Source organism: Lynx rufus, unplaced genomic scaffold, assembly GCF_022079265.1.
Source record: "Lynx rufus isolate CCGP_SWC_20201006 ecotype Redwood Valley unplaced genomic scaffold, mLynRuf1.p SCAF_2, whole genome shotgun sequence".
NCBI classification, from domain to species: Eukaryota; Metazoa; Chordata; class Mammalia; order Carnivora; family Felidae; genus Lynx; species Lynx rufus.
In genome coordinates, this window is record NW_025814834.1 from 44,376,636 (window position 1) to 44,400,621 (window position 23,986).

A 23,986-nucleotide genomic window follows, 5' to 3' on the forward strand; every position below is an offset into this window, starting at 1 on the left:
GCTTTGAATAAATAGTTTGATAATTAGCAACTAGCCTTTTTGGATCCACACAAGCTCAGGACTCCAGTAATTTACTCTTTCTACACTCATAAGAGAAAGAGTATGAAATAAGACTTAAGACAGTGATTATATCAGCCCAGGTTTTGTGACAACTCTGGGGATTCCCAAGGAATCTCAACTGGGGTTATAAAAGTATCAGAATTTAATTTGAATACACTTTAATATTTTTTAAAATGCCACATGGCACTTTGAGGACAGCAAGAAAAAGTTACAGAGTGCAGAACCCCATGAAGGTATCTTCCCTAAAAAGGCTAGAAATTACTGCATCAATGCATCAGCGTTCATAGTAAATGTTCCATAACAAAGGCCTGTTGAATTTGGTCTCAATTATTCCAGAGTAAAGGGCTTTTATTTGTTTGGTCACATCTTTATCATTTAAGAAATATTTAAAAATGATATTTATTTTTATTTCAACATGTCAACTGTGCATTTCCAAAACAGCAGGCTTTTCAAAGGAATAAATCAGAACTGTAAACACAAGACACAGTATAAGTTTTTGACTTCCTAAAGTCAGTGTCACAGATCCACATACTGTACATTCATAGGTGAGGTTCAGCCTGTCAGCCACTTCTTTATTTCTATAGTTACATAAGCATAATAAATACATCTGATTTTAAAGGTCACTTAAAATGAGTCATGATAATTTACAGTACAGTACGTTTCAGTTCAAGTGCAAAAATAACTATTTGCTTAATTCTATTTCTTTCCATTATTTTATTTTTAAGCTGTGTTTTGTGGCAAAGCTAAACATCCAAGTATAGACTTTCTTCTCCCAGATGCAGTATTGGGCAGAAGTATGGTGTCGTGGAGAGGCCCTCACTTTACAACTGATCTTGTCTAATCAGGGTCAGGAGGTAAGGTGAGTTGCTCATTTTTAACTCTGTTCTTTTCTTTCCTCTCTCCTGTGCTCACTCACAGTTATTACACATACCATTGACCTTCATTCAGGTAAAGCAGTGCTTTTTCCACAGCCCTCCCCCAAGGCTTCTTAGTATCCTTAGCTTTTCATTTTTAGCAGCAAGCTTTATGCGTGAGTCACCTAGCCACTGTTCTGACTGTAGGTATAATATTTACAGTAGCACACCCCTGTCTCATCTGTCCAGTGTCTGACTGTATCTTCATGAAAAGGAATACACTGAGATTATTTCTTTAGTCATTGGAAAATATAGTTACTTCTTAATCCTTTCCATTCCTGGCTTCCTGTTCACCACCTTTTCCCTTCACCAAAAACAAAACAAAAACTTACCCATTGTGTAATTTTTAAAAATTATAATCCCTCTCCCAGGCACTTAAATCTTATACTGTTATTTGTAAATAGTACTGCTTAATTAAAGAAACCCTTAGGAATTCAGTGATTTTTTAAAAAATTCCATCAGCTATTTAGAGCCCAAATCACTATAAAATTGTGACATAGTGATAGAGGCTATTTACAGTATCAATATATTTGGTAAACCCTTGTCTGTCAAGCCATAGGATACTGAGTTGGTTGGTTTATTTGAAATATTCTGTCCTCTTGTCTTAAAGCCCATTTAAAAACAAAAGGCATTTAAAGCTCAGCTTAGTTTGTGGTAGTCAGTACGGCTTTTGCTGCTCAAAGAATGGACTATTTTCATTATATACCATATACATATAAAAATATATTTGCTAGAGATATGCCAAGTTTCTGATGAAACTTTTTCCTGTTTCTCTGTTTTGTTTTTTAAACAAAAGCATATAAGCTAGTAACTTTTATCTGGCTACTTCTTAAATATGTCTTGTAATTTTTTAAATAGTTCTCTTCAAGAGAAACAAAATTATAGATATATTTTATTTCTTCCCAGTTTGCATTAAGAACCAAATAATTAGAATAAATAATCAAAAGAGGGAAACTGTATCAGCATTCACCTTGAAACACTTTCTTTCCCTCCACTTACTTAGTGTAACTGCTGCTTTCAACCCTAACTGCCCTGGCAAAGAAGTCCTACAGTTCTTAACCTAACCAACCAAAGAACTGAAGTCTTTACTGAACTCTTATTTCCCTTCTGTGATTCCAGTGGGATTATAGAAATTTACCTGTTTCTGCCAATATGTACTGTAGCTTCTGTGTGTGTGTGTGTGTGTGTGTTTCCATGTTGATGAGTTCAGGTATTTAGAAGAGTATATAGTGCTATGCTTCTCAAGGTGAGGCATGTCTTGGGTTCAGGGAGCCTCTCCCTCTGTCCTGGCAGAGGGGCCCAGTTCCATGCAGGGTGGGAGATGAGTGGGAGCCCTCAGTGTCCCCCAGCGGCAGGCTGAGCCTGCTGGTCCTCCTTCTCCACACGCTGGTCCACACTGGGGTGAGTGGGGCTGCTCTGTGTCCGAGATGCTGCTGCTTGAGGGGATGGCTGGTTTCTGGATGGGTCAGAATGAGTCTCACATGGGACAGGCCGGACTCCACCAGCTAGAGAATTTTCCCGATTCTCACTGGTCCCCTGGAAGGAAAAAAGAAAAGATGTTTTGTAGTCGGTGCTAACAAATAAATCCAACACTTTCTATATGCTTTCAAGTAAGATATAGGAAACATGGGAAGATCATCCTGAAGTAACTTCAAGGAACAAGTAAGAGGCATAAAGATAGAATGTCTTACCTTTCATCTCTTTTCCTATGTGCAACTGCCAAAGCCGCATGAAAAACACAAACACTGTAAGTAGACGTATCTTGTGGATAACGGAACATCACTACCAAAATGCCTGTTACTACTAGGAAAATAATTTACATCGACAAATGTTTACTGAGCCTCCATCACTGTGATAAGTCACTGAGCAAGCAGCATAGAATTGAAACTCAGGTCATTTGCTGAGACTGCAGAATTCAAGAGCTGGAGGCACTTGTCTGACAGAAAGTAAGTAAGGCTTCTCAGCCTCAGACACAAAGCCAGGAAAGAATGTCCTGAAATTAAGAGTCCTGATGTATATTTGGGGATTTAAAGTGCACGCTAAAAGTCAAACAACACAGAACATCTGTGTGAAAAAAGAGAATGGCAACAACCACTTAGGTCATACACCATAAGAAACTAGGAGTACACGCATACCCCAGCGCATCACCCACAGCATGTCTGTAAGATGCCATGTTGCCACATTCTGTGATACATTCTGACTTCTACAAATCAGGAAACATGTTTTTCTAAAAACAGATTTTCCGGGGCACCTGGGTGGCTCAGTCGGTTAAGCGTCTCTTGATTTCGGCTCAGGTCGTGATCTCACGGTTCCTGGGATTGAGCCCCACATTGGGCTCTGCACTGATAGTGCAGAGCCTGCTGGGGATTCTCTCTCTGTGCCCCTCACCTGTGCGTGTGTGCTTTCTCTCTCTCAAGATAAATAAAGAACCAAAATGGGTTTTTCTCTCAATTAGTATATATCATTTCAAATAACTGAGCACCAAAAAAAGTTTTATTTCTGTGATTGATTCTAAAATGTAAAGAAATCTTAATATAATGACTTCTTTTTTTTTCTTTTTAATTTTTTTTTTTTCAACGTTTATTTATTTTTGGGACAGAGAGAGACAGAGCATGAGCGGGCGAGGGGCAGAGAGAGAGGGAGACACAGAATCGGAAACAGGCTCCAGGCTCTGAACCATCAGCCCAGAGCCCGACGCGGGGCTCGAACTCACGGACCGCGAGATCGTGACCTGGCTGAAGTCGGACGCTCAACCGACTGCGCCACCCAGGCGCCCCTTTTAATTTTTTTTTTAAATTTTTTTTTTAAATATAATGACTTCTTATTCATAAGAATAACCAAGCCATACCAGCCAGTTTTTATTGATCCTAACATGCCAGAAAAAAAAAAAAAGTGCAATGATATATAAGCCTAATAGGCTTCCATAAAAATAAGGTTGAGTACCCAAAGTAATGAAAACATTGCTATTCAACCAGAAGATCTCATCCTTTCTCCTGCTTCACATCCTTTATATGCTCCTCCCACCCTGATACTCTCCATTTTGACTGGGCAGGGGATTCATGTGAGTTTATAATCTTGATAAATGAATAGGATCATGCATACACCAGGATGCATTATGATTATGGGTGAAGAAATCAGATTTGGTTTAAATTATAGATATATTACATGTTAGTTTGCAAAGTCATGAGAAATTGAACTAACATAGTTCAAACTATTTTTTAAAAAGGAGATTATCCAAATTACTCTTTATTTTTGTCTTTCTTATGTGTCCTCGGAAGCTACTCTAATATATATAGCTGACCATGACTCATCAAGTAAAAGGACATGATTAAACACAAGGAAGTAGACTCATTACTTTAGCCAGACTATTCATAGAAGTCACACTTAATCATTTCCAAAGGCAGTATATAGCTTTAGTTACAATTACCCCCAGTTTTATCAACATGATTTGACTTTACTCAGGAGAGACCACATCTCCAGGGATAAGAAAAATCATACTTTTTATTTTTCACATGAGGCCACCAGCAAAACAACAGTTCCACTAAGTTGCGTATCCCATTAGACACATACAGAATTCATTAGTTCATCAGATTATTTATTGAAGTCCTATTATATATAATGTCCCCACTAGAATTTTAGAATTACAGAAATTAATAGTTAACGGTCTCCCATGGCAAGAACCATATATGCTCACTGGAACTGGTACCTGTCAACACTGAAATTTTAAAGAAATATACAATTTATTGGATTTTTAAAATTTTCTTTCTTTCAAGAAATGTCTTCTCTGTGAAGCCTTCCTGTGCTCCATAAGGTGGAATTTTCCCTCTGCACAACCTTGTATACACCTCTATAATGCACTTGTCATAGAATACTAAAATTATTTGTGTGTCTTATTTTGCCCACTAGACCTACCATAAATCTTGGTGAGTGAATAATTAACACAACTGAGCCCACTTAAGGTAGGGACTTTACCTGCAAAGGCTGTATCTCAGGAGCACGGTTGTCTCTTGTTAGCTGCATTATCTCTTTAATTTGGTAGAGTGCGTAGACAAAGGTCACCCAGGGGGAGGAGCTGACGCCCCAGGCTGGCTTGTTCACGTCCTCCTGTTCTTCCTGGTGCTTGGTTTTCTTGGGAGGAAGTCTGGGCTCAATGCGTGGCATGACGTCTTCGGTCTGTTGCTGTACCAAGTCAATGGTGGCTATGGGAACAGGACTAGAGGGCACGGGAATCCTTTCTGCCAACATTGTCTTGTCTGGAGAGAAAATCATGTTTAAATCATTTTTTGGAGTTTTCGTCATATTTAAACAAACAAAATAAGCAGACAATCCCATGAGCCCATGCTAGTGTACTTGGCAACATCAATAAATTGCTATGTATCAGGGGCCTCTTGGTGCAGGTACTGAGCAACAGATGTGATGTTCATCTTGCAGGATCTCTTTATAGGGATTAATAGACATTAACTTGTATTTGTTTATGAAATATATTTTTCATTAAACTTAGATATAACTTAATCTGTGGGCATGGGTTATAATGAATGTGGCCTTAGGCCCACTTACAGGACTGAGTTTTTAAAGATAAGCATCAAAACAGGAAATGCCAGAAATAGCTGTTTCTGTTGGCCTTTTACTGAAGGCATAGACCATTTAGGATCATGAGGAAAAAAAATGTGAGAAAGACCAGTATTGGTCCTCTTTTCTGTATAGCTCGTTAGCATTAAAACCGGCCTTGGAGTTTTCTGTAATAAGCTAGTTTTTCCCTTTACAGAAGCATTTTAGGTACTTGAGGCAAACAAATGCCCCTCAAAGGATAGGACAAAGAAGATGAGCCTTGTTCTGGGACCCATGAGTTAAGCAAGAATATTTCCATTCTACTAGTTGGCTTTCTTCATTAAAAAAAAAAAAGCTGATTCAACTTGTACATTATATTTGATATAACCTCCTTTGTATATAACAATTTTAATGAAGGCCATGCCTGGTTAAGGGAAAACTTCAAATTTAAATTTTAAGACACTTTTTTCAAATGAAGGCAAAAACATAGTAAGTAATACCACTCCCTATCCCTAGTAGTAAAATTACTGCATAGCTTTATATGTGCAAAATCCCTTTAGAATACCAGAGAAATTCAAAACCAGTACTTCCTATACTACTTTGTACTATAAAACAAAACAAAAACAAGAAAACCCCCAAGCTACTTAAAATGGCCAGTATTCTTTTCAACATAGGACACAGCTTCTCTCTAACAATGGTACACATCAATTCTTTTTCTCATACACCACTGAGAAAATCCAGCCAGGCAGGTCTGCTATGTATTCTGTGACCACCTCTGGGTTTCTCCATGGCTTCAACCTTTAGAACCATTCAGAAAGAATAGACAGGTTTACCTTCTTCCTCACCGGGCACTGCCAGCCACTGGATCAGGGCAAAAAGCAGGAGGATCACCAGGCAGGCCATGCCGATTCCTCGAAAGGTTGCGGCAGCCCCTGTGAAAACAGAGCACTGCATAGAGTAATTCCAGGAAATGCAGAGAGCCCTCATCTACAGCTGTCAATGTGCTGAAGTTCAGGGCAAAGGCAGCAGAGCTTAGGACAAACCAGAGAATGATGAATAGCCAGTGGCTTCATAGAGTGGAAAAACACAGGCCTGGTAGGTCCCAGGAGACCCAGATGCTGGTATTGGATTGGTCATTCATCAAATTTTAAAACTGTATTTATAAAGGATTATCTCTGAGTGCCTCTTACCATAAAACTCAGTGGTGCTCTCTTCTTTGAGCACCATTTACCTAACTATTAAAACAGCCCTACTAATCTGTAGTTGGGACAGCAGAGCTCAAGTAGTGCTATAAATTCAGATACCCTGGGCCCACCTTCCATAGATCACTGACCAGTCCAGATCCCTTGAGCAGGGTAATCTTATTTCCACCCCACGCCCTGTATTTCCGATAAGGGAGACCTGACAGGGCAGACAGATTGTGTTATCAAGAGATGTAGTGACATTACCAAAGCCAGCAAATAGCTAGATTTTTCTGGAATAACAATGATGAATTTTCTTTCTTCTAGCATTAATATCAGCAAGGTTAGGGTACTTTGCTTCAATTCAAAAGCACATGCTGTCCATTCATTTGTTTGGCTCCTTTGAGGTATCTGTAGCATCTCATTAGGCTGTTTGTCACAGATGTGTGCACAGTTACAGGCTGGCTCTAATCATCTTAATGACTTAAGAACTCAGCTTTACAATTATGACTACCATGAAAGTAAGGAAGATAATATGAATACTGACTGGAGTTTTAACTTCTGGCAACCTTCAGTAATAATTTAAGTGTTTACTGAGGTGTTGCTAAAAAAAAAGTCATGTTTTCAACAACGAAGGAAAGGAAAAGGAGAAAGTCATTCTTACCAAAATAATTGACTAATACGCCTCCGATCATGGCACCACAACCTCTCCCCAAACCTAGGTGAAGGCCCTGCAGGATGCCCTGAGCAGACGTCCTCAGCTCAGGGGGAACTGCTGCACTGAGATAAGAAATGCACGCTGCCCAGATGGCCGCGTGTGTCACTCCTGGAGAGGAAGAAGAGTGGGATTGTCTGATCAGCATTGCCTAGGTTACTCTTTTGTGGAGAGTGAATTATTTATTTAATTACACACACACACACACACACACACACACACACACACACCTAATAAAGACATTTTTCTGATTTATGGTAAAATATACATAACGTAAAATTTACCATCTTTAACCACTTTTAAGCATTAAAGTACATTCAAAGTGGTATGCAACCATCCATCTCCAGATTTTAACACTGCAAACTGAAGCTCTGCACCCATTGAACAATAACTGCCTCTAGGCCCTGGAGACCACTATTCTACTTTCTGTCTCTGAATCTGACTACTCTGGGTACCTCATATAAGTGGAATCATTTATCAGTGGAATCGCTATTTGTCTTTCTGTGTCTGGCTTATCACTTAGCATAATGTCTTCAGAGTTCATCCACGTTTGTAGTAGGTGTCAGAATTCCCCTCCTTTTTAATATTCCATTGCAGGTATATAACACACTTTGTTTACTCATCTGTTGATGGACATTTCAGTTGTTTCCACCTTTTGGCTACTGTGAATACTGCTGCAATGTTTATGGGTGTTCGATATCTGTTTGAGTCCCTGCTGTCAGTTCTTTGGTGTGTTATACCTAGAAGTGGAATTACTAAGTCATACAGTAATAATATGTTCAACGCTTGGAGGAACTACCTGTTTTCCACAGTAGCTGTACCATTTTACATTCCCGTCAGAAATGCGCAAGAGTTAGCTCCAATTTCTCCACATCCTCACTGGCACTTGTTATTTTCCGTGTTTTTTTTTTTTATAATAGCATTCCTAATGGGTATGAAGTGGTATCTCATTGTGGTTTTGATCTGCATTCCCTACTGGCTAGTGAAGATAAACATTTTTTTTTTTTAATGTGTTTACTGGCCATTTGTATATCTTCTTTGGAGAAATGTCTATTCAAGTCTTTTGCCCATTTTTTAAAATAACTTACTAAAAATTATTTATTTATTGATTTGAGAGAGAGAGCATGAGTGGGAGAGGGCCAGAGAGAGGGAGGGAGGGAAAATTCCAAGCAGGCTCCGCACTGTTAGAGCAGAGCCTGACGCAGGCTGGAACTCACAAGCCATGAGATCATGACTTGAGCCAGAACCAAGAGTTGGACGCTTAACTGATTGAGCCACCCAGGCACCCCAGCTTTTTTTTTAAATGTTTGTTTATTTACTTATGAGAGAGAGAGAGAGAGAGAGAGAGAACGAACAAGTAGGGGAGGGGCAGAGAGAGAGAGAGGAAAACAAAGAATCCCAAGCAGGCTCCACGAGATCATGACATGAGCCGAAATCAAGAGTTGGATACTTAACCAACTGAGCCACCCAGGCACCCTGGCCAATTTTTGAACTAGGTTGTGTGGGGAGTTTTGTTGTTGAGTTATCGAAGTTCTTGATATATTTTGGGTTTTAACTCCTTACCGGACACATGTTTTTACCTAAAATTATTTCCATTATGATTAGCACCAAGAATAACATTCTTAGTGGGGCGCCTGGGTGGCTCAGTCGGTTAAGCGGCCGACTTCGGCTCAGGTCGTGATCTCGCAGTCCGTGAGTTCGAGCCCCGCATCGGGCTCTGTGCTGACAGCTCAGAGCCTGGAGCCTGTTTCAGATTCTGTGTCTCCCTCTCTCTGATCCTCCCCCGTTCATGCTCTGTCTCTCTCTGTCTCAAAAATAAATAAACATTAAAAAAAATTTTTTTAAAGAATAACATTCTTAGAGATACAGCTTTTTACATAATCTGAGATTATTTATTTGGCTATAGTTCTATAAATAAGGCTAATGATTCAAAGGATATAACAATTTTTATACCTTTTAATATATAGTTCCAATTGGTTTTCTGAAAGAGCGTAGAGACCATTTACAATGCCTCAATACCAGTTTCATTATATTTTCACCATTTGTCGGAGGGAGGAAAGGATAAAGATAACAGGTGAAAAATAATTTGGGTCATTATTTTAAATGTACAGCAACTGTGCATTGTCTAAATTTAAATTTAATAAAAAATAATAAATAAATAAATACATGTAATAAAAAGATACTGTCACAACAAGTTTTACTGAGAAGGGGTTAAGAAATCATCTGATTCTGCCTAGATTAAGTAATGAGCTTGCTCCCTGAAAAATAATCCTAGTTGGAGATACTGTCATCAGAAACTCATAACCTAGGTTTTGAAAAATGAAACTAGAAGATTAATATTCACTTAATATTTAATCTGACATTAGTCCGCTTCTGACAAAAACGGAATAATGGAATGGATTTGCCCTCCTTCTGAAACAACCAAAATTGGACACAATATATGAAATATAGTTCCCAAGACACTGGATATCAACAATAATGACTGATCTCTGATTGATGGGAAACAAATGAGGAGCCCCAAGGCAGGGGTGCCTGGGTGACTCACTCAGTGAAGCGTCGGGCTTTTGGTTTTGGCTCAGGTCATGGTCTCATGGTCATGAGTTAGAGCCCCACTTTGGGCTCCACGCTGGGCATGGAGCCTGCTGAGGATTCTCTGTCTCCCTCTCTCCCTGTCTTTGTGCCCCCCCCCCCTTCCCTGCAACAAATAAATAAACTTAAAAAAAAAAATAGCTGCAAGGCATAGAGGGGGAGCCACTGAGTTGAGATGAAGCTAACGGTCTGGAGAGACCAAGGCAGCTAGAGTTCTAGGGCAGAGTACCAGAGAGGAGAGAGCTTTACAGAAACTAGAGGGATTGGCAGGTACCCTCAAGGTACTCGAATACCCTCAAGTAATTCAGCAGAGTGCTGCAGCAAAAACATAGGTACAAACTATCCACAGCCAGGGAAGAACCATCCAAAAGCACCACAGACAACAGTACTCAGAACCCATACAGGGCCAGGAATAGTACCTATTTCAACCACACAGGGAAGTTCATGATTGGTAGAGTATTCAGAAGGGTCTTGTGTTAGTATTATGAAAGAATTAGAATTACTGGGAAGAGTGCTCTGGTCCCACCTAAGTAATCTTCAAAAGCAAAGCCCAAAAGGATCATACTATTTCCAAGTAATTTATCTGTGTCCCAGAACAAAGCTCAAGAATATTTATAAGAAATACAAAAATATCTAGCACCCAAAAAAGTAAAATTCGCAATGTCTAGCATACAATTAAATTACCAGGGATGATCTGCACTTAAGTGGATTCCACTATTCAATAATGGAATAAACACTATTTTTGCTGGATATGTTAGATTATATGCCCTATAGTTAACTGAAACAATAGAAATAATTTTTATGAGGTTTATATATGTTTCAGTAATCATTTCAACCAGGTTACTTAGATGACTAGAAATAGTGTGCATATTTAATTTCCACAGAAGTCAAATGAAATATTTGCTTTATCTGACTAAACAACTGCAGTACCTTAGATAATGCCAGCTTTCTCAGAACTGAGTAATTCCTGGATAGTCTTAATTATAAATGTTGACACAGTAGTACACAATGGAAATACTTTTAAATACTTCCCTTTATATTATTAAAGATCCTGCTAAACTCCATTTCTTCTCAGATACACGTTTTTCTTCATTAACAACACTAAGGAAAAACTCCTATATTCCAAGAAATAAAATGAATGTATTCAAAAAAATTTTTTTAATGTTTATTTTTGAGAGAGCGAGTGAGCACATGAGCAGGGAGGGGCAGAGGGTGAGGGAGACAAAGAATCCCAAATAGACTCCATGCCGTCAGCACAAAGCCCGATGTGGGCTCAAACTCATGAACCACAAAACCACAAGATCGTGACCTGAGCTGAAACCAAGAGTTGGACACCTAACCAACTGAGCCTTCCAGGCACCCCAGATATATTCAAAATTAATTAGATTCAATGGTAAAATCCAACATAGAGGTGGAAATCATTTCTTAAAAATGAATCATCAAAGATCTGAAACCACATCAAATGACTGTAAATTAACTTTAATAGTGAAGCCAAATCTATCGTTTTGTCTGTGTCTGAGCAATCAACTGCAGGATTTACAAGTAGACAGAGATGGGCCTATGTATTTATGTGATCAAAACAATAGCAAATATATATTTGCTGTAATTCTAGATCAACTATAAGTCTAGCAGTAAATAGGGTTTCTTTCTTTTTCTTCAAAATTCTAAGTGTTTTCTAAAACACTGAGTCTTCTAAGATAATTAAAGCATCTTCCAGCAGGATGACTTAAGTCAGGATTCTTAAAGGTTCTAAACTATTAGAATTTAGGGGGTGGTATTAAGTGGCAGTTGTAAAAGATTCTCTATAGTTAGATTTCTAGAGTTTCTTTACTGCTTTTGAGGACTAATAAGATAATTGGGAACCACATTCCGTAAAGCAACTCAGGGCATTAACTGAAGGAAAATATAGTAAACCATACAGTAGAAATTTTTTCTTTGGAACCAAATGCAAAAGAATGAAAGCTATCCTGCCTGTATGCTCCAACATTTTCCAGGGAAGATATAAAACTAAAATTGGTTTCTCTGAGATACCTTATTTCAAAATATCATGTAAACAGAAGAATCCATACCATTTCCTAGAGAAGAAACTAGCAAAACTAAAAAATCCACAAGAGGGGACTGGGTTGGTAATAACACCTTTGTATATAAAAGACAATTATGGAGTTGTGATTCTTATTCTGAAATTAAATATGCAAACTTCTAGTAATCATATTAATTATCTGAAACTCTTGACAGTGTTTTTAACCACAGTTGTATTCTGGCCCTCTAATTTTAAAACAAGGAAAAAGCAATCTAGAAACTTAAAAACCCTCTGCCATTTTTCTTATTTGTAAGACAAAGAAAATCGTAGCAATTGTGCTACCTGAAACTTTCCTGTAAGATTTAGGAGGTAAAAGATAGAAGCCGAGAAAAGAAAATGCTTCCATCCACTTTACCTTTTATTAGAGAACTATGAAAAAAGTAGTAGCTGATTATTCTCTATATGATGAAATAAATTATTCAGTGGCATGGGTAAAAGTGTTTTCACACTAGAGCTTTTATAAGTTTTTAAACCTTTTAGTATGAGATAACTAGGTTGATGGATTAGTCGAAGAATAAAAAGATGTTGCCCCCTGACTGGTAATAGTAACAAAGGTACTTGAAGTGACTCTCCTTGCAATTGACTCTCCTTCCTTGGCTACTTGTCAGAAAACTACTGATATTTGTGAATGGCAATTCAAACACCCAACTCACGTAAGAGGTGCTTAATATATATGTTTGAGTGGCAATTCAATACCATATGTTAATTGGCAGTGAATGACTCTCAAAGACCACACAAGTCACTCAGTCTCTCAGTCTGAGTCTTAGTCTCTCAGTCAATTCCTTACCTTTACTAGCGTCCCACATGATTACTTACAAGGCCTAACAGAAACACAGACATAGCTTCACAGGACCTACATCCAAGACCTTAACTGTTTGGGAATACACTACATTTGAATAACCAAGAACCACTGGAAATAAGTATGACTCACATTAAATTTTTTTCATTAATGATATAGTAGTCTACCAGGAATTGTGCTGTGTTTTTTTTTTTTAAGTTTATTTATTTTGAGAGAGAGAGAGAGCAAGAGCATGCGTGGGCAGAGAAAGAGGGCAAGAGAGAATCCCAAGTAGGCTCTGCACCATCAGCACAGAGCCCAGCGTGGGGCTCAAACCTACAAACCGTGAGTGAGATCATGACCTGAGCCAAAATCAAGAGTTGGACACCCAACCAAATGAGCCACCCAGGTGCTCCTGTGCTAAGTGTTTTATATAGATTATCTCATTTATTCTTCCCAGTAGTAAGTACTATTTTTATTCTCCCTTTTCTAAAAAAGGAAAGTAGGCACAGAGAGATTAAAGTGCCTTGTCCAAAGTCACATAGACAACAGGGTAGTAGAATAGGATTTGAACCGAAGGTATAGAAGTATAGTGCTTAAGTACTATACTATATACCCTCATAACAACTATTGTAAGTATTATATAGTAAACATAACTATCTGTTTTGAGAAGTTTTTTGATAATATCAAACATGCCCCCAAAAATCTACTAATTAAAAAAAATGTATAATCTTACCACCTACTTCCCCTCCTTTTCCAAAGAGCTCAGATCATTGATATTATCAAGTTTTTTATATGTCTCAAATAACTCTTTACCTTATAATATTCAAGATTGGTATCTGATCCTGTAACATGAATTTCAAGATTGTTCAGTCTTGTCCCAGAAAAATGCTCTACTGCAATAAATGTATGCAGGTATTAGCAAGAAAAAAATCCTTTCTTCACCAGTAGACAGCTGCTCTTTGTAAAATGCTGCCTGGCTTTTACAAAGCCATCGTAATGGCTGGGAGGGGTGAGAACTGACAATCAAAATACTGGAGAACTGGGATTTTTTCTTTTGTTTTTCTTGCTCTGCCACTGACTTATGCTCACTAAACAAAACATAAGTATCCCCAAAGCACTGGCACACTGAATCAGTTGTGACAGACCCTTTCCATTGATGGACCAAAGCATACATGTCAGTTACTTCAAGGTAGTTCTCAAATGCTGGGCTTAAAAAAAAAAAAGTTAAAAAAAGCTTCTGAAAGATCCATATAGTGAAAAGTAAGAGACTGCTCTTTCTAAAAACAACAACAACAACAAAACAAAAACCAAAAACCAAAATCTCCACTGGGCTGGCAATAAAAGGAGTCTGTATTGGTTAAGGTAATGATAGCTGTTGTAATGGATAAACCTTGGAATCTTAGTGGTTTCATACATTAGATGTTTTATTTTCTTGCTCATCTAAAGCCCAATGGGCATGGGTCAGGAAGAGTAACAGCTGTGCTCCATGTAGTTGTTAGGGATGCGGGCTACAGAGCTTCAGCCATCTTCAACACCTGGTTACCCTGGGTACATATATCCAGCTGGCAGAGTAGGGAGTGGAGGAAGGCACATCGAAAATTTTATGGTCTGGGTTTAGAAGTGAAACACATCATTCCTGCTCACAGCCACTGAACAGAATTAGCCAAATGGTCATACCTAACTGCAAGGGAGTCTGGGAAATAGAGTCCAACTATGTGTCCATGAAGAAAAGGATACATTTCATATCAGGTGAAAAGGATACATTTCACGTCAGGTAAAAAGCAAGCCCAGTGTCTTTTCCAAAGTAAGGGCCACCAACAGCAATGGACCTTTTAAAAAGAGCACAGAACCCTACAGAGAGCAGTTGACCTATCAGCAGCAGCTGCATGAACCATATGTGTGTTGCACAAAAGACACTTTAAATAAGACATACAATATTGTTAAAGATCAGTGCTCCCATATCCACCAACATATAGCACTACAAGAATCACCTTCATGCTATTCATTCAAATAGCACTTACTGAGCACCCAGACTATGTGCCAGAACCCCTGCTCTGCTTTGAAAATCTGATAATGTACACATTAAAACACCTCTTTAACCACCATGGAGTTTATAGTCTAATGGGTGAAAAGTGCCTGGATTTACCTGAAAGAAAAAGACATTGAATTCCTTGAGGAGAATAAACATATTCAGCACCTAGCACAGGGCTTGACACACAATGGCAGCTGAGCAAAAGAATGGTGAAATGAAATGAAGCAGGCAGTGGTCACATGTTACGGTATAAGGAAAAAGCATTTGGAGATAAAAGGTGCCCTGGGTAAGGTTGGAGAAAGATTCCAAATCCCATGTATGAGTAAAAATGAACAGAGGAGGGGCGCCTGGGTGGCCCAGTTGGTTGAGCGTCCAACTTTGGGTCAGGTCATGATCTCATGGTTCGTGAGTTTGAGCCCCGCGTCAGGCTCTCTGCTGTCACTGTGGAGCCCACTTTGGATCCTCCATCTCCCCTCTCTCTCTGCCCCTCCCCTGCACATGTGTCCTCTCTTTCTCTCTCTCAAAAATAAATATTTTAAAAAAGAAATGAAGCTTCTGTAAGTCTGTATAAGATTCACTTTACAAGTTAAAAAAAAAAAAGACATGTGAGTTGCTTTTTTTTAAAAAAAGAAAAAGGTCTATAACTGATATAACAATATTTTATGGGCCCTTGTGAATTTCACATGGAGGCACCATTGCCTCAGCATACCTTTAAAAAGGTTTTAGGAGGTTACCACAAAAACTGACTGTGTTTAATGTCAAAACTTGCCAACCAGTGTATGCTTCATGCTCAGTGATTCCCCATATCAAGCCACACATGAGAACTGGTGTTATATCAAAAACAGTAAAAATTTCACTTCCCAAAGAAAGCTTTAAGAACAGTGTGCAGTGACTAATCATTTATGGCCAGGCTTTAATGCATAATTGCAATTTAACCTCTTCAAGGAGAATCTTCTAAATTATATTTCCTTTGGTCCTGATTTTTATTTATTTATAATTTTTCATTTTACTTTTTTTTTTAATGTTTATTTATTTTTGAGACAGAGAGAGACAGAGCATAAACGGGGGAGGGTCAGAGAGAGACGGAGACAACAGAATCGGAAGCAGGCTCCAGGCTCTGAGCCATCGGCCCAGAGCCCGACGCGGGGCTCGAACTCACGGACCACGAGATCGTGACCTGGGCTGAAGTCGGACGCTTAACCGACTGAGCCACCCAGGCGCCCCTCATTTTACTTTTGTTATATTATCTAACATCTATTGAAGGTAACTGTGTGCCGTGTAATATGCCAAATACTTCACATGTATCAGTTTATTTAATACTCATATCAGTTTGTTCCATAGCACAAGAGTCTAAGGCTTAGCATCTTGCCTCAAAACACATAGTTTATAGGTGAGAGCTGGAATACAAGACAGTCTAATTCAAGCCTAAGCACTTTATAGTTTCTATATATTATTGCATATTTTGGTAAGTTGTCTTAAATAATTTATAGAATGAGGTGGGAACATAAGTAAATGATTAAAAACATACTGATGTTTTATGCAATGGAGACAGGATGGTATTCTAGGAAAAAAGTTATCATATTGAAGATTCAGCTTTTAAATTTAGTTTTAAATTTTTCTTTACATATTTATAAATTTTTGACATAGAACTTACTGTATTATTCAAGAACTTTAAAAATTAGAAAATACAATTACAGTACATTTTGCAGATTATAACATCAAGTGTATCTTCCTATGTGCGTGTTTCTTTGGAGAATTCAAAAAGTGTCAGCATGGTCTTTGAATTTAAGATGTAAACAATATATTTGAACAAGAATTTAGAACAACAGTCATAAGACTACTAGCTGGGCTTGAAAAAAGCATAGAAGACACCAAAGAAGCCCTTGCTGCAGAGATCAAAGACCTAAAAAGTAGTCAAGATGAATTAAAAAATCAATAGCTGAGATGAAAATAAACTAGATACAGTGACAGCAAGGACTGAAGACAGAGGAGAGAATAGGTGAAATAGAAGATAAAACTGTGGCAAATAATGAAGCTGAAAAAAAGAGGGAAAGGAAATTACTAGATCACTAGGGGGCGAATGAGAGAACTAGTGATTCCATGAAATAAAGCAATATCCGTATCATAGGAGTCCCAGAAGCAGAAGAGCAAGAAAAAGGGGCTGAAGGTTTATTTGGATATAACTGAAAACTTCCCTAACCAAGCATCCAACTCCAAGAGGCACAAAGAACCCCCTTCAAAATCAATAAAAACATGTCAACACCATGACGTATCATAGTGAAATTGGCAAAATACAAAGATAAAGACAGAATTCTGAAAGCAGCCAGGGACAAAAGGTCCTTAACCTACAAGTGTAGACACATAAGGTTGGTAGCAGACCTGTCCACTGAAACTTGGCAGGCCAGAAGGGAGTGGCAGGAAATATTCAATGTGCTGAATAGGAAAAATATGAAGCCAAGAATCCTTTACCCAGCAAAGCTGTCATTCAGAATAGAAGAGATAAAGACTTTCCCAAACAAAACCTAAAGGAGTTTATAACCACTAAACCAGCCCTGCAAGAAATTCTAAGGGGGACTCTCTGAGTGGAAACCAGCAAAGACTACAAAGGACCAGAGAACATCACTAGAAACACGAAATCTACAGATAGCATAATGGCACTAAATTCATATCTTTCAATAATCACTCTGAATGTAAATGTACTAAATGCCCCAATCAAAAGACACAGGGTATCAGAAGGGATAAAAAAACAAGATTCATCTGTATGCTGCCTAAAAGAGACTCATTTTAGTCCTGAGGACACCTGCAGATTGAAAGTGAGGGGATGGGGAAAAAAAAAAGTGGGATGGAGAACCATCCATCATGCCAACGGATGTCAAAAGAAAGCTAGAGTAGCCATGCTTATATCAGACAAACTAGATTTTAAAACAAAGACAGTAACAAGATATGAAGAAGGGCATTAAATCATAATTAAGGGGTCTATCCAACAAGAAGATCTAACAATTGTAAATATTTATGCTCCCAACTTGAAACACCCAAATATGTCAATTAATCACAAACATAAACTCATTAATAATAATATTATTGTAGGAGACTTTTAATACTCCACTTACAACAATAGACAGATTCATCTAAGCAGAAAATCCAAAAAGGAAACAACAGCTCTGAATGACACACCAGACCAGATGGGCTTAGCAGATATATTCAGAATATTTCATCCTAAAGCAGCAGAATACACATTATTCTAAAGTGCACATAGAACATTCTCCAGAATAGATCATATATTGGGTCGCAGATCAGCCCCCAACAGATACAAAAAGATAGAGATCATACCATGCATATTTTCAGATCACAATGCTACAAAACTTGAAATCAACCACAAGAAAAAATCTGAAAAGCCTTCAAATACCTGGAGGTTAAAGAACATCCTACTAAAGAATGAATGGGTTAACCAGAAAATTAAAGAAGAAATTAAAAAATACATGGAAGCAAATGAAAATGAAAACATGATAGTCCAAAGCCTTCGGGGTGCAGCAAAGGCAGTCCTAAAAGGAAAGTACATTGCAATTCAGGCCTATCTTAAGAAGCAAAAAAAGTCCCAAATACACACTCTAGCCTTACATCTAAAGGAGCCAGAAAAGGAGCAGCAAATAAAGCCCAAAGCCAGCAGAAGAAGGGAAATAATAAAGATTAGAGCAGAAATAATAGAGAATCCAAAAGAGCAGAACAGACCAATGAAACTAAAAGCTGGTATTTTGAAAGAATAAACAAAATTGATAAGCCCCTAGCCAGACTTCTCAAAAAGAAAAGAGAGAGTACTCAAATGGATAAAATCATGAATAAAAGAAGAAAGATCACAACCAACACCACTGAAATACAAATTATAAGAGAATACTATGAAAAAACTATATGCCAACAAATTGGACAATCTGGAAGAAATGGACAAATTCCTAGATACTCACACACTACCAAAACTCAAACAGGAAGAAATAGAAAATTTGGACAGGCCCAAAACCAGCAAAGAAATTAAATCGGTTATCAAAAATCTCCCAACATCCCTCTCTAACCTTTTTTTTTTCTTCCCCTCCCCCATAGACTTGCATTAAGTTTCTCAGGATCCACAGAAGAGTGAAAACATATGGTATCTGTCTTTCTCTATATGATGGGGGGTGGGAGGGAGGGGAGGGTGGGTAATGGGTATTGAGGAGGGCACCTTTTGGGATGAGCACTGGATGTTGTATGGAAACCAATTTGACAATAAATTTCATATTTAAAAAAATGCAAAAAATAAAAATAAAAATCTCCCAACAAATAAGAGTCCTGAGCCAGATGGCTTCACAGGGTAATTCTACCAGACTTTTTTTCTTTCAAAGTTTATTTATTTTGAGAAAGAGAGAGAGAGACAGCCAGTAGAGGAGGACCAGAGAGAGAAGGGGATAGAGGATCCACAGAGGTTCTGTGCTGACAGCAGAGAGCCTGATGTGGGGTTTGAACTCATGATGAGATCATGACCTAAGCCAAAGCTGGACACTTAACCAGCTGAGCCATCCAGTTACCCCTCCACCAGACATTTAAAGAAGAGTTAACACCTATTCTCCTTAAACTATTCCAAAAAAATAGGACTGGAAGAAAAGCTTCCAAACTCATTCTATGAAGCCAGCATTACCTTGATTCCAAAATAGACAAAGACCCCACTAAAAAGGAGAATTACAGTCAACACCCCTGATGAATCTGGCTGCAAAAATTCTCAACAAGATACTAGCAAATGGAATTGAACAGTATATTAAAAGAATTATTCACCTGATCAAGTGGGATTTATTCCTGGGCTTCAGGACTAGTTTAATATTCACAAATTAATCAACATGATACATCACATTAATAAAAGAAAGGATAAGAACCATATGATCCTTTCAATAGATACAGAAAAAGCATTTGACAAAATACAGCATCCATTCTTGATAAAAATCCTCAAGAGGATAGAAGGAACATACCTCAACATCATAAAAGCCATATATGAAAGGCCCACAGCTAATATCATCCTCAATGGAGAAAACCTGAGGGCTTTCCCCCTAAGATCAGGAACATGACACAGTTGTCCACTCTCACCACTGTTCAACATAGTACTGGAAGTCCTAGCCTCAACAATCAGACAACAAAAAGAAAGAAAAGGCATCCAAATTGGCAAGGAAGAAGTCAAACTTTACAGATGAAATGATACTCTACATGGAAAACCCAAAAGACTCCACCAAAAAACGGCTAGAGCTGATCCATGAATTCAGCAAAGTCGCAGGATATAGAATCAAAGTACAGAAATTGGTTGCATTTCTATACACCAATAATGAAGGAGCAGAAAGAGAAATCAAGGAATCAATGCTATTTACAATTGTACCAAAAACCACAAGATACCTAGGAATAAACCTAACCAAAGAGGTAAAAGATCTATATGCTGAAAACTACAGAAAGCTTATGAAAGAAACTGAAGACAACACAAAGAAATGCAGAAACATTCCATGCTCATGGATTGGAAGAACAAATATTGTTAAATGTCTATAGTACCCAAAGCAATCTATACATTCAATGTAGTCTTTATCAAAATAGCACCAGCATTCTTCACAGAGCTAGAACAAACAATCCTAAAATTTGTATGGAACCACAAAGGACCTCAAATAGCCAAAGTATTGTTGAAAAAGAAAACCAAAGCTAGAGGCATCACAATTTCAGACTTTAAACTGTATTACAGCTGTATTACGAAGCTGTAATCATTAAGACAGTATGGTACTGGCATATAAACAGACCCACAGATCAATGGAATAGAAGAGAGAACCCAGAAATGGACCCACAGATACATGGCCAACTAATCTTCAACAAAGCAGGAAAGAGTATCCAATGAAAAAAAGACAGTCTCTTCAGCTGGGAAAACTGGACGACAACATGCAGAAGAGTGAAACCGGACCACTTTCTTACACCATACACAAAAATAAATTCAAAATGCATGGAAGACCTAAATGTGAGACAGGAAACCATCAAAATCCCACAGAAGAAAACAAGCAACAACCTCTTTGACCTAGGCCACAGCAACTTCTTACTTGACATGTCTCCGAAGGGAGGTAAGGGAAATAAAAGTAAAAATGAACTGTTGAGACCTCATCAAGATAAAAAGCTTCTGCACAGTGAAAGAAACAATCAACAAATCAACAAAACTAAAAGGTAACTGACGTAATGGGAGAAGATGTTTCCAAATGACATATCAGATAAAGGGTTAGTATCCAAAAACTATAGAGAACTTACCAAACTCAACACCCAAAAATCAAATAATCCGATTAAAAAATGGGCAAAAGACATGAATAGACACTTTTCCAAAGAAGACATCCAGATGGCTAACAGACACAGGAGAAAATGCTCAACATCACTCACTGTCAGGGAAATACAAATCAAAACCACAATGAGATACCACCTCACACCTGTCAGAATAGCTAAAATCAACAACTCATCAAACAACAGATGTTGGCAAGGATGTAGGAAAAGGGGAACCCTTTTGCACTGCTGGTAGGAATGCAAACCTGTGCAGCCACTCTGGAAAACAGTGTGGAGATTCCTTAAACAATTAAAAATAGAACTACCCTATGACCCAGCAATTGCAGTACTAAGTATTTATCCAAAGGATACAGGTGTACTGCTTCAAAGGGGCACATGCACCCTAATGTTTATAGCAGCACTATCAACAATAGCCAAATTATGGAAAGAGTCAAATGTCCATGGACTAATGAATGGATAGAGAATATGTGGTATATCTATATATCTATATCTATATCTATATCTATATCTATATCTATATAGATATATACGTACATACATACAGTGGACTATTACTCAGTGATGAAAAAGAATGAAATCTTGCCATTTGCAACAATGTGGATGGAACTAGAATGTATCATGCTAACTGAAGTAAGTCAGAAAGACAATGGGGCGCCTGGGTGGCGCAGTCGGTTAAGCGTCTGACTTCAGCCAGGTCACGATCTCGCGGTCCGGGAGTTCGAGCCCCGCGTCGGGCTCTGGGCTGATGGCTCGGAGCCTGGAGCCTGTTTCCGATTCTGTGTCTCCCTCTCTCTCTGCCCCTCCCCTGTTCATGCTCTGTCTCTCTCTGTCCCAAAAATAAATAAACGTTGAAAAAAAAAATTAAAAAAAAAAAAAAAAAAGAAAGACAAATATGATTTCACTCATATGTGGAATTTAAGAAACAAGACTGATGAAGATAGAGGAAGGGAAGGAAAAACAAGATAAAAACAGAGAGGGAGGCAAACCATAAGAGACTCTTAAATACAGAGAACAAACTGAGAGTTTCTGGAGAGGAGGTGGGTGGTGGTGGGCTGAGTGGGTGATGGGCACTAAGGAGGGCACTTTTAGGGATTAGCACTGGGTGTCATACGTAAGAGATAAATCACTGGGTCCTACTTCTGAAACCAAGACTACACTGTATGTTAACTAATGAATTTAAATAAAAAAAATAAATTAAAGAATTAAAACTAAATCATGAAGTTAAACTAGTATTTGTAAAATAATTGGATAGCAATTAAGTACTAAACTATATAACACAGTCTATAAATCTAAGAACAATTCAGAAAAGGAAGAGCCAAGTATGGGATAAAATGCCCAGAACAGGATTCTTGAAGCAGAAGACATTTAAAGTGAATTTTAGGTGGACAAAATAATGCCTATTTCAAAGAAAAAGTTATGTAAGAGTTTTAGTAACTAAATAAACCATGGGAGTGACACAGAATAAAATTGCTCTACTGCAATTTATAAGACAATTCTGATTTAAAAAATGATTTTAACAGTTAACACCAGTGACTTTTATATGTTAGTTTATCAACTGAAAAGCTAAACCCAGAGCATTTTTTCTATCCTACATATTCATGTGGCAAGCGACTTGTGTTTCAAGGGTTAAGCCAGACAGACAATTTCCAATATTGATGCTAACAGACTAGAGCCATGTCTAGAATTGCTGCTGTCAGATAAGGACTGCACTATCCTTTCATAATGTCTCCATGATCTTCCAGAACATAAGAGGAAGGAAAACACAGTTCTTATTTGGCTGAATTGGCATACTAAATAAGAGCAAAACTTCATAAATATCAGTTCAAGCCCTCCTACTGGTAAAAATGAAGAACACCTTTCATCAAAATCTTAACCCAGCTCCCACTGATACAGCATCCTGCAGAGAAGGACCTGACACAGACCTCATTTGCACCTGTCAGTGCTTAAACCATTCAAGTACCTCGAAGGACCTCTTTTGTTACAGCAGCCCTACTACACTGGCCTTACTCGCCTTAAATGCATTTTATAGCAAGAATAATTTTGATCACATTCATCTCAAAGTTAGTAAGGATTCACAACCAGTACCTGCATAGGAAGGAGCATAAAATATCTGTTTTTGATCTTTATAACAAATAGATATGCTTGATCACAACCATGAATGTTTAAATGTTTCTTGTACAAAAGTAACAGAGAAAATTCCTATAGGTCTTTAAAAATGAGATCTTGAGAAATATACATAAACTCTCCTACTCCTTCCACTGTACCCAGCAATACTTTTAGGGACTTAGACCCACTGTCTCTTTTTAAAATAAATGGCAGGCTCCTTATGGGCAGGAAATATGTCTTCTGCTTCTCTATATGGTGCTGCCAATTGCTTACAGAACAACATGTTTGCTGCAGATGGTAGCTGAACTGCTAAAAGGATAAGCCTGCAAGAGAATACAAGAATACTGGCCACTAAATATAAAAGATCTTGGGAAAAGAAACATCCTCACAATTCCCACCATTATCCAATAGTCTTACCTGTTACATTCAGTCCCAAAGAGGGAGAGACGGGCAGTGGAAGATAGGGAATAAAGCACATCCCTTGTCTCCTCCTATTCTGTTGTCCACTAGGTGATACTAGTTCTCATGGTGTTCTGGGGATGAGGCAAGGGGTAACAGGATGAAGAGATAGACCTCACCTCTATTTTTTTTAAAGAAGATTGTCTTATATGGCAGTGGCTGGGAATGGAAGTGCTGACTATTCACTGTCAAGATGCTCTGCACCCCCA

General features: G+C 38.1%; 1 protein-coding gene across 1 annotated transcript in view; it reads right to left on the bottom strand.

The window, feature by feature from the left end:
- Nucleotides 1–445: 445 nt before the first annotated feature.
- Nucleotides 446–23,986, bottom strand: part of MFSD6 (major facilitator superfamily domain containing 6) — a 79,096-nt gene continuing 55,555 nt past the window's right edge. The window contains exons 4-7 of the mRNA XM_047083093.1: nucleotides 7,368–7,529; nucleotides 6,356–6,454; nucleotides 4,947–5,227; nucleotides 446–2,510 (exon numbers count right to left, since the gene is read on the bottom strand). Of these exons, the coding sequence (XP_046939049.1) occupies nucleotides 2,310–2,510; nucleotides 4,947–5,227; nucleotides 6,356–6,454; nucleotides 7,368–7,529 (743 nt within the window). The 3' untranslated portion in view covers nucleotides 446–2,309. The remainder of the gene's footprint in view (nucleotides 2,511–4,946; nucleotides 5,228–6,355; nucleotides 6,455–7,367; nucleotides 7,530–23,986) is intronic.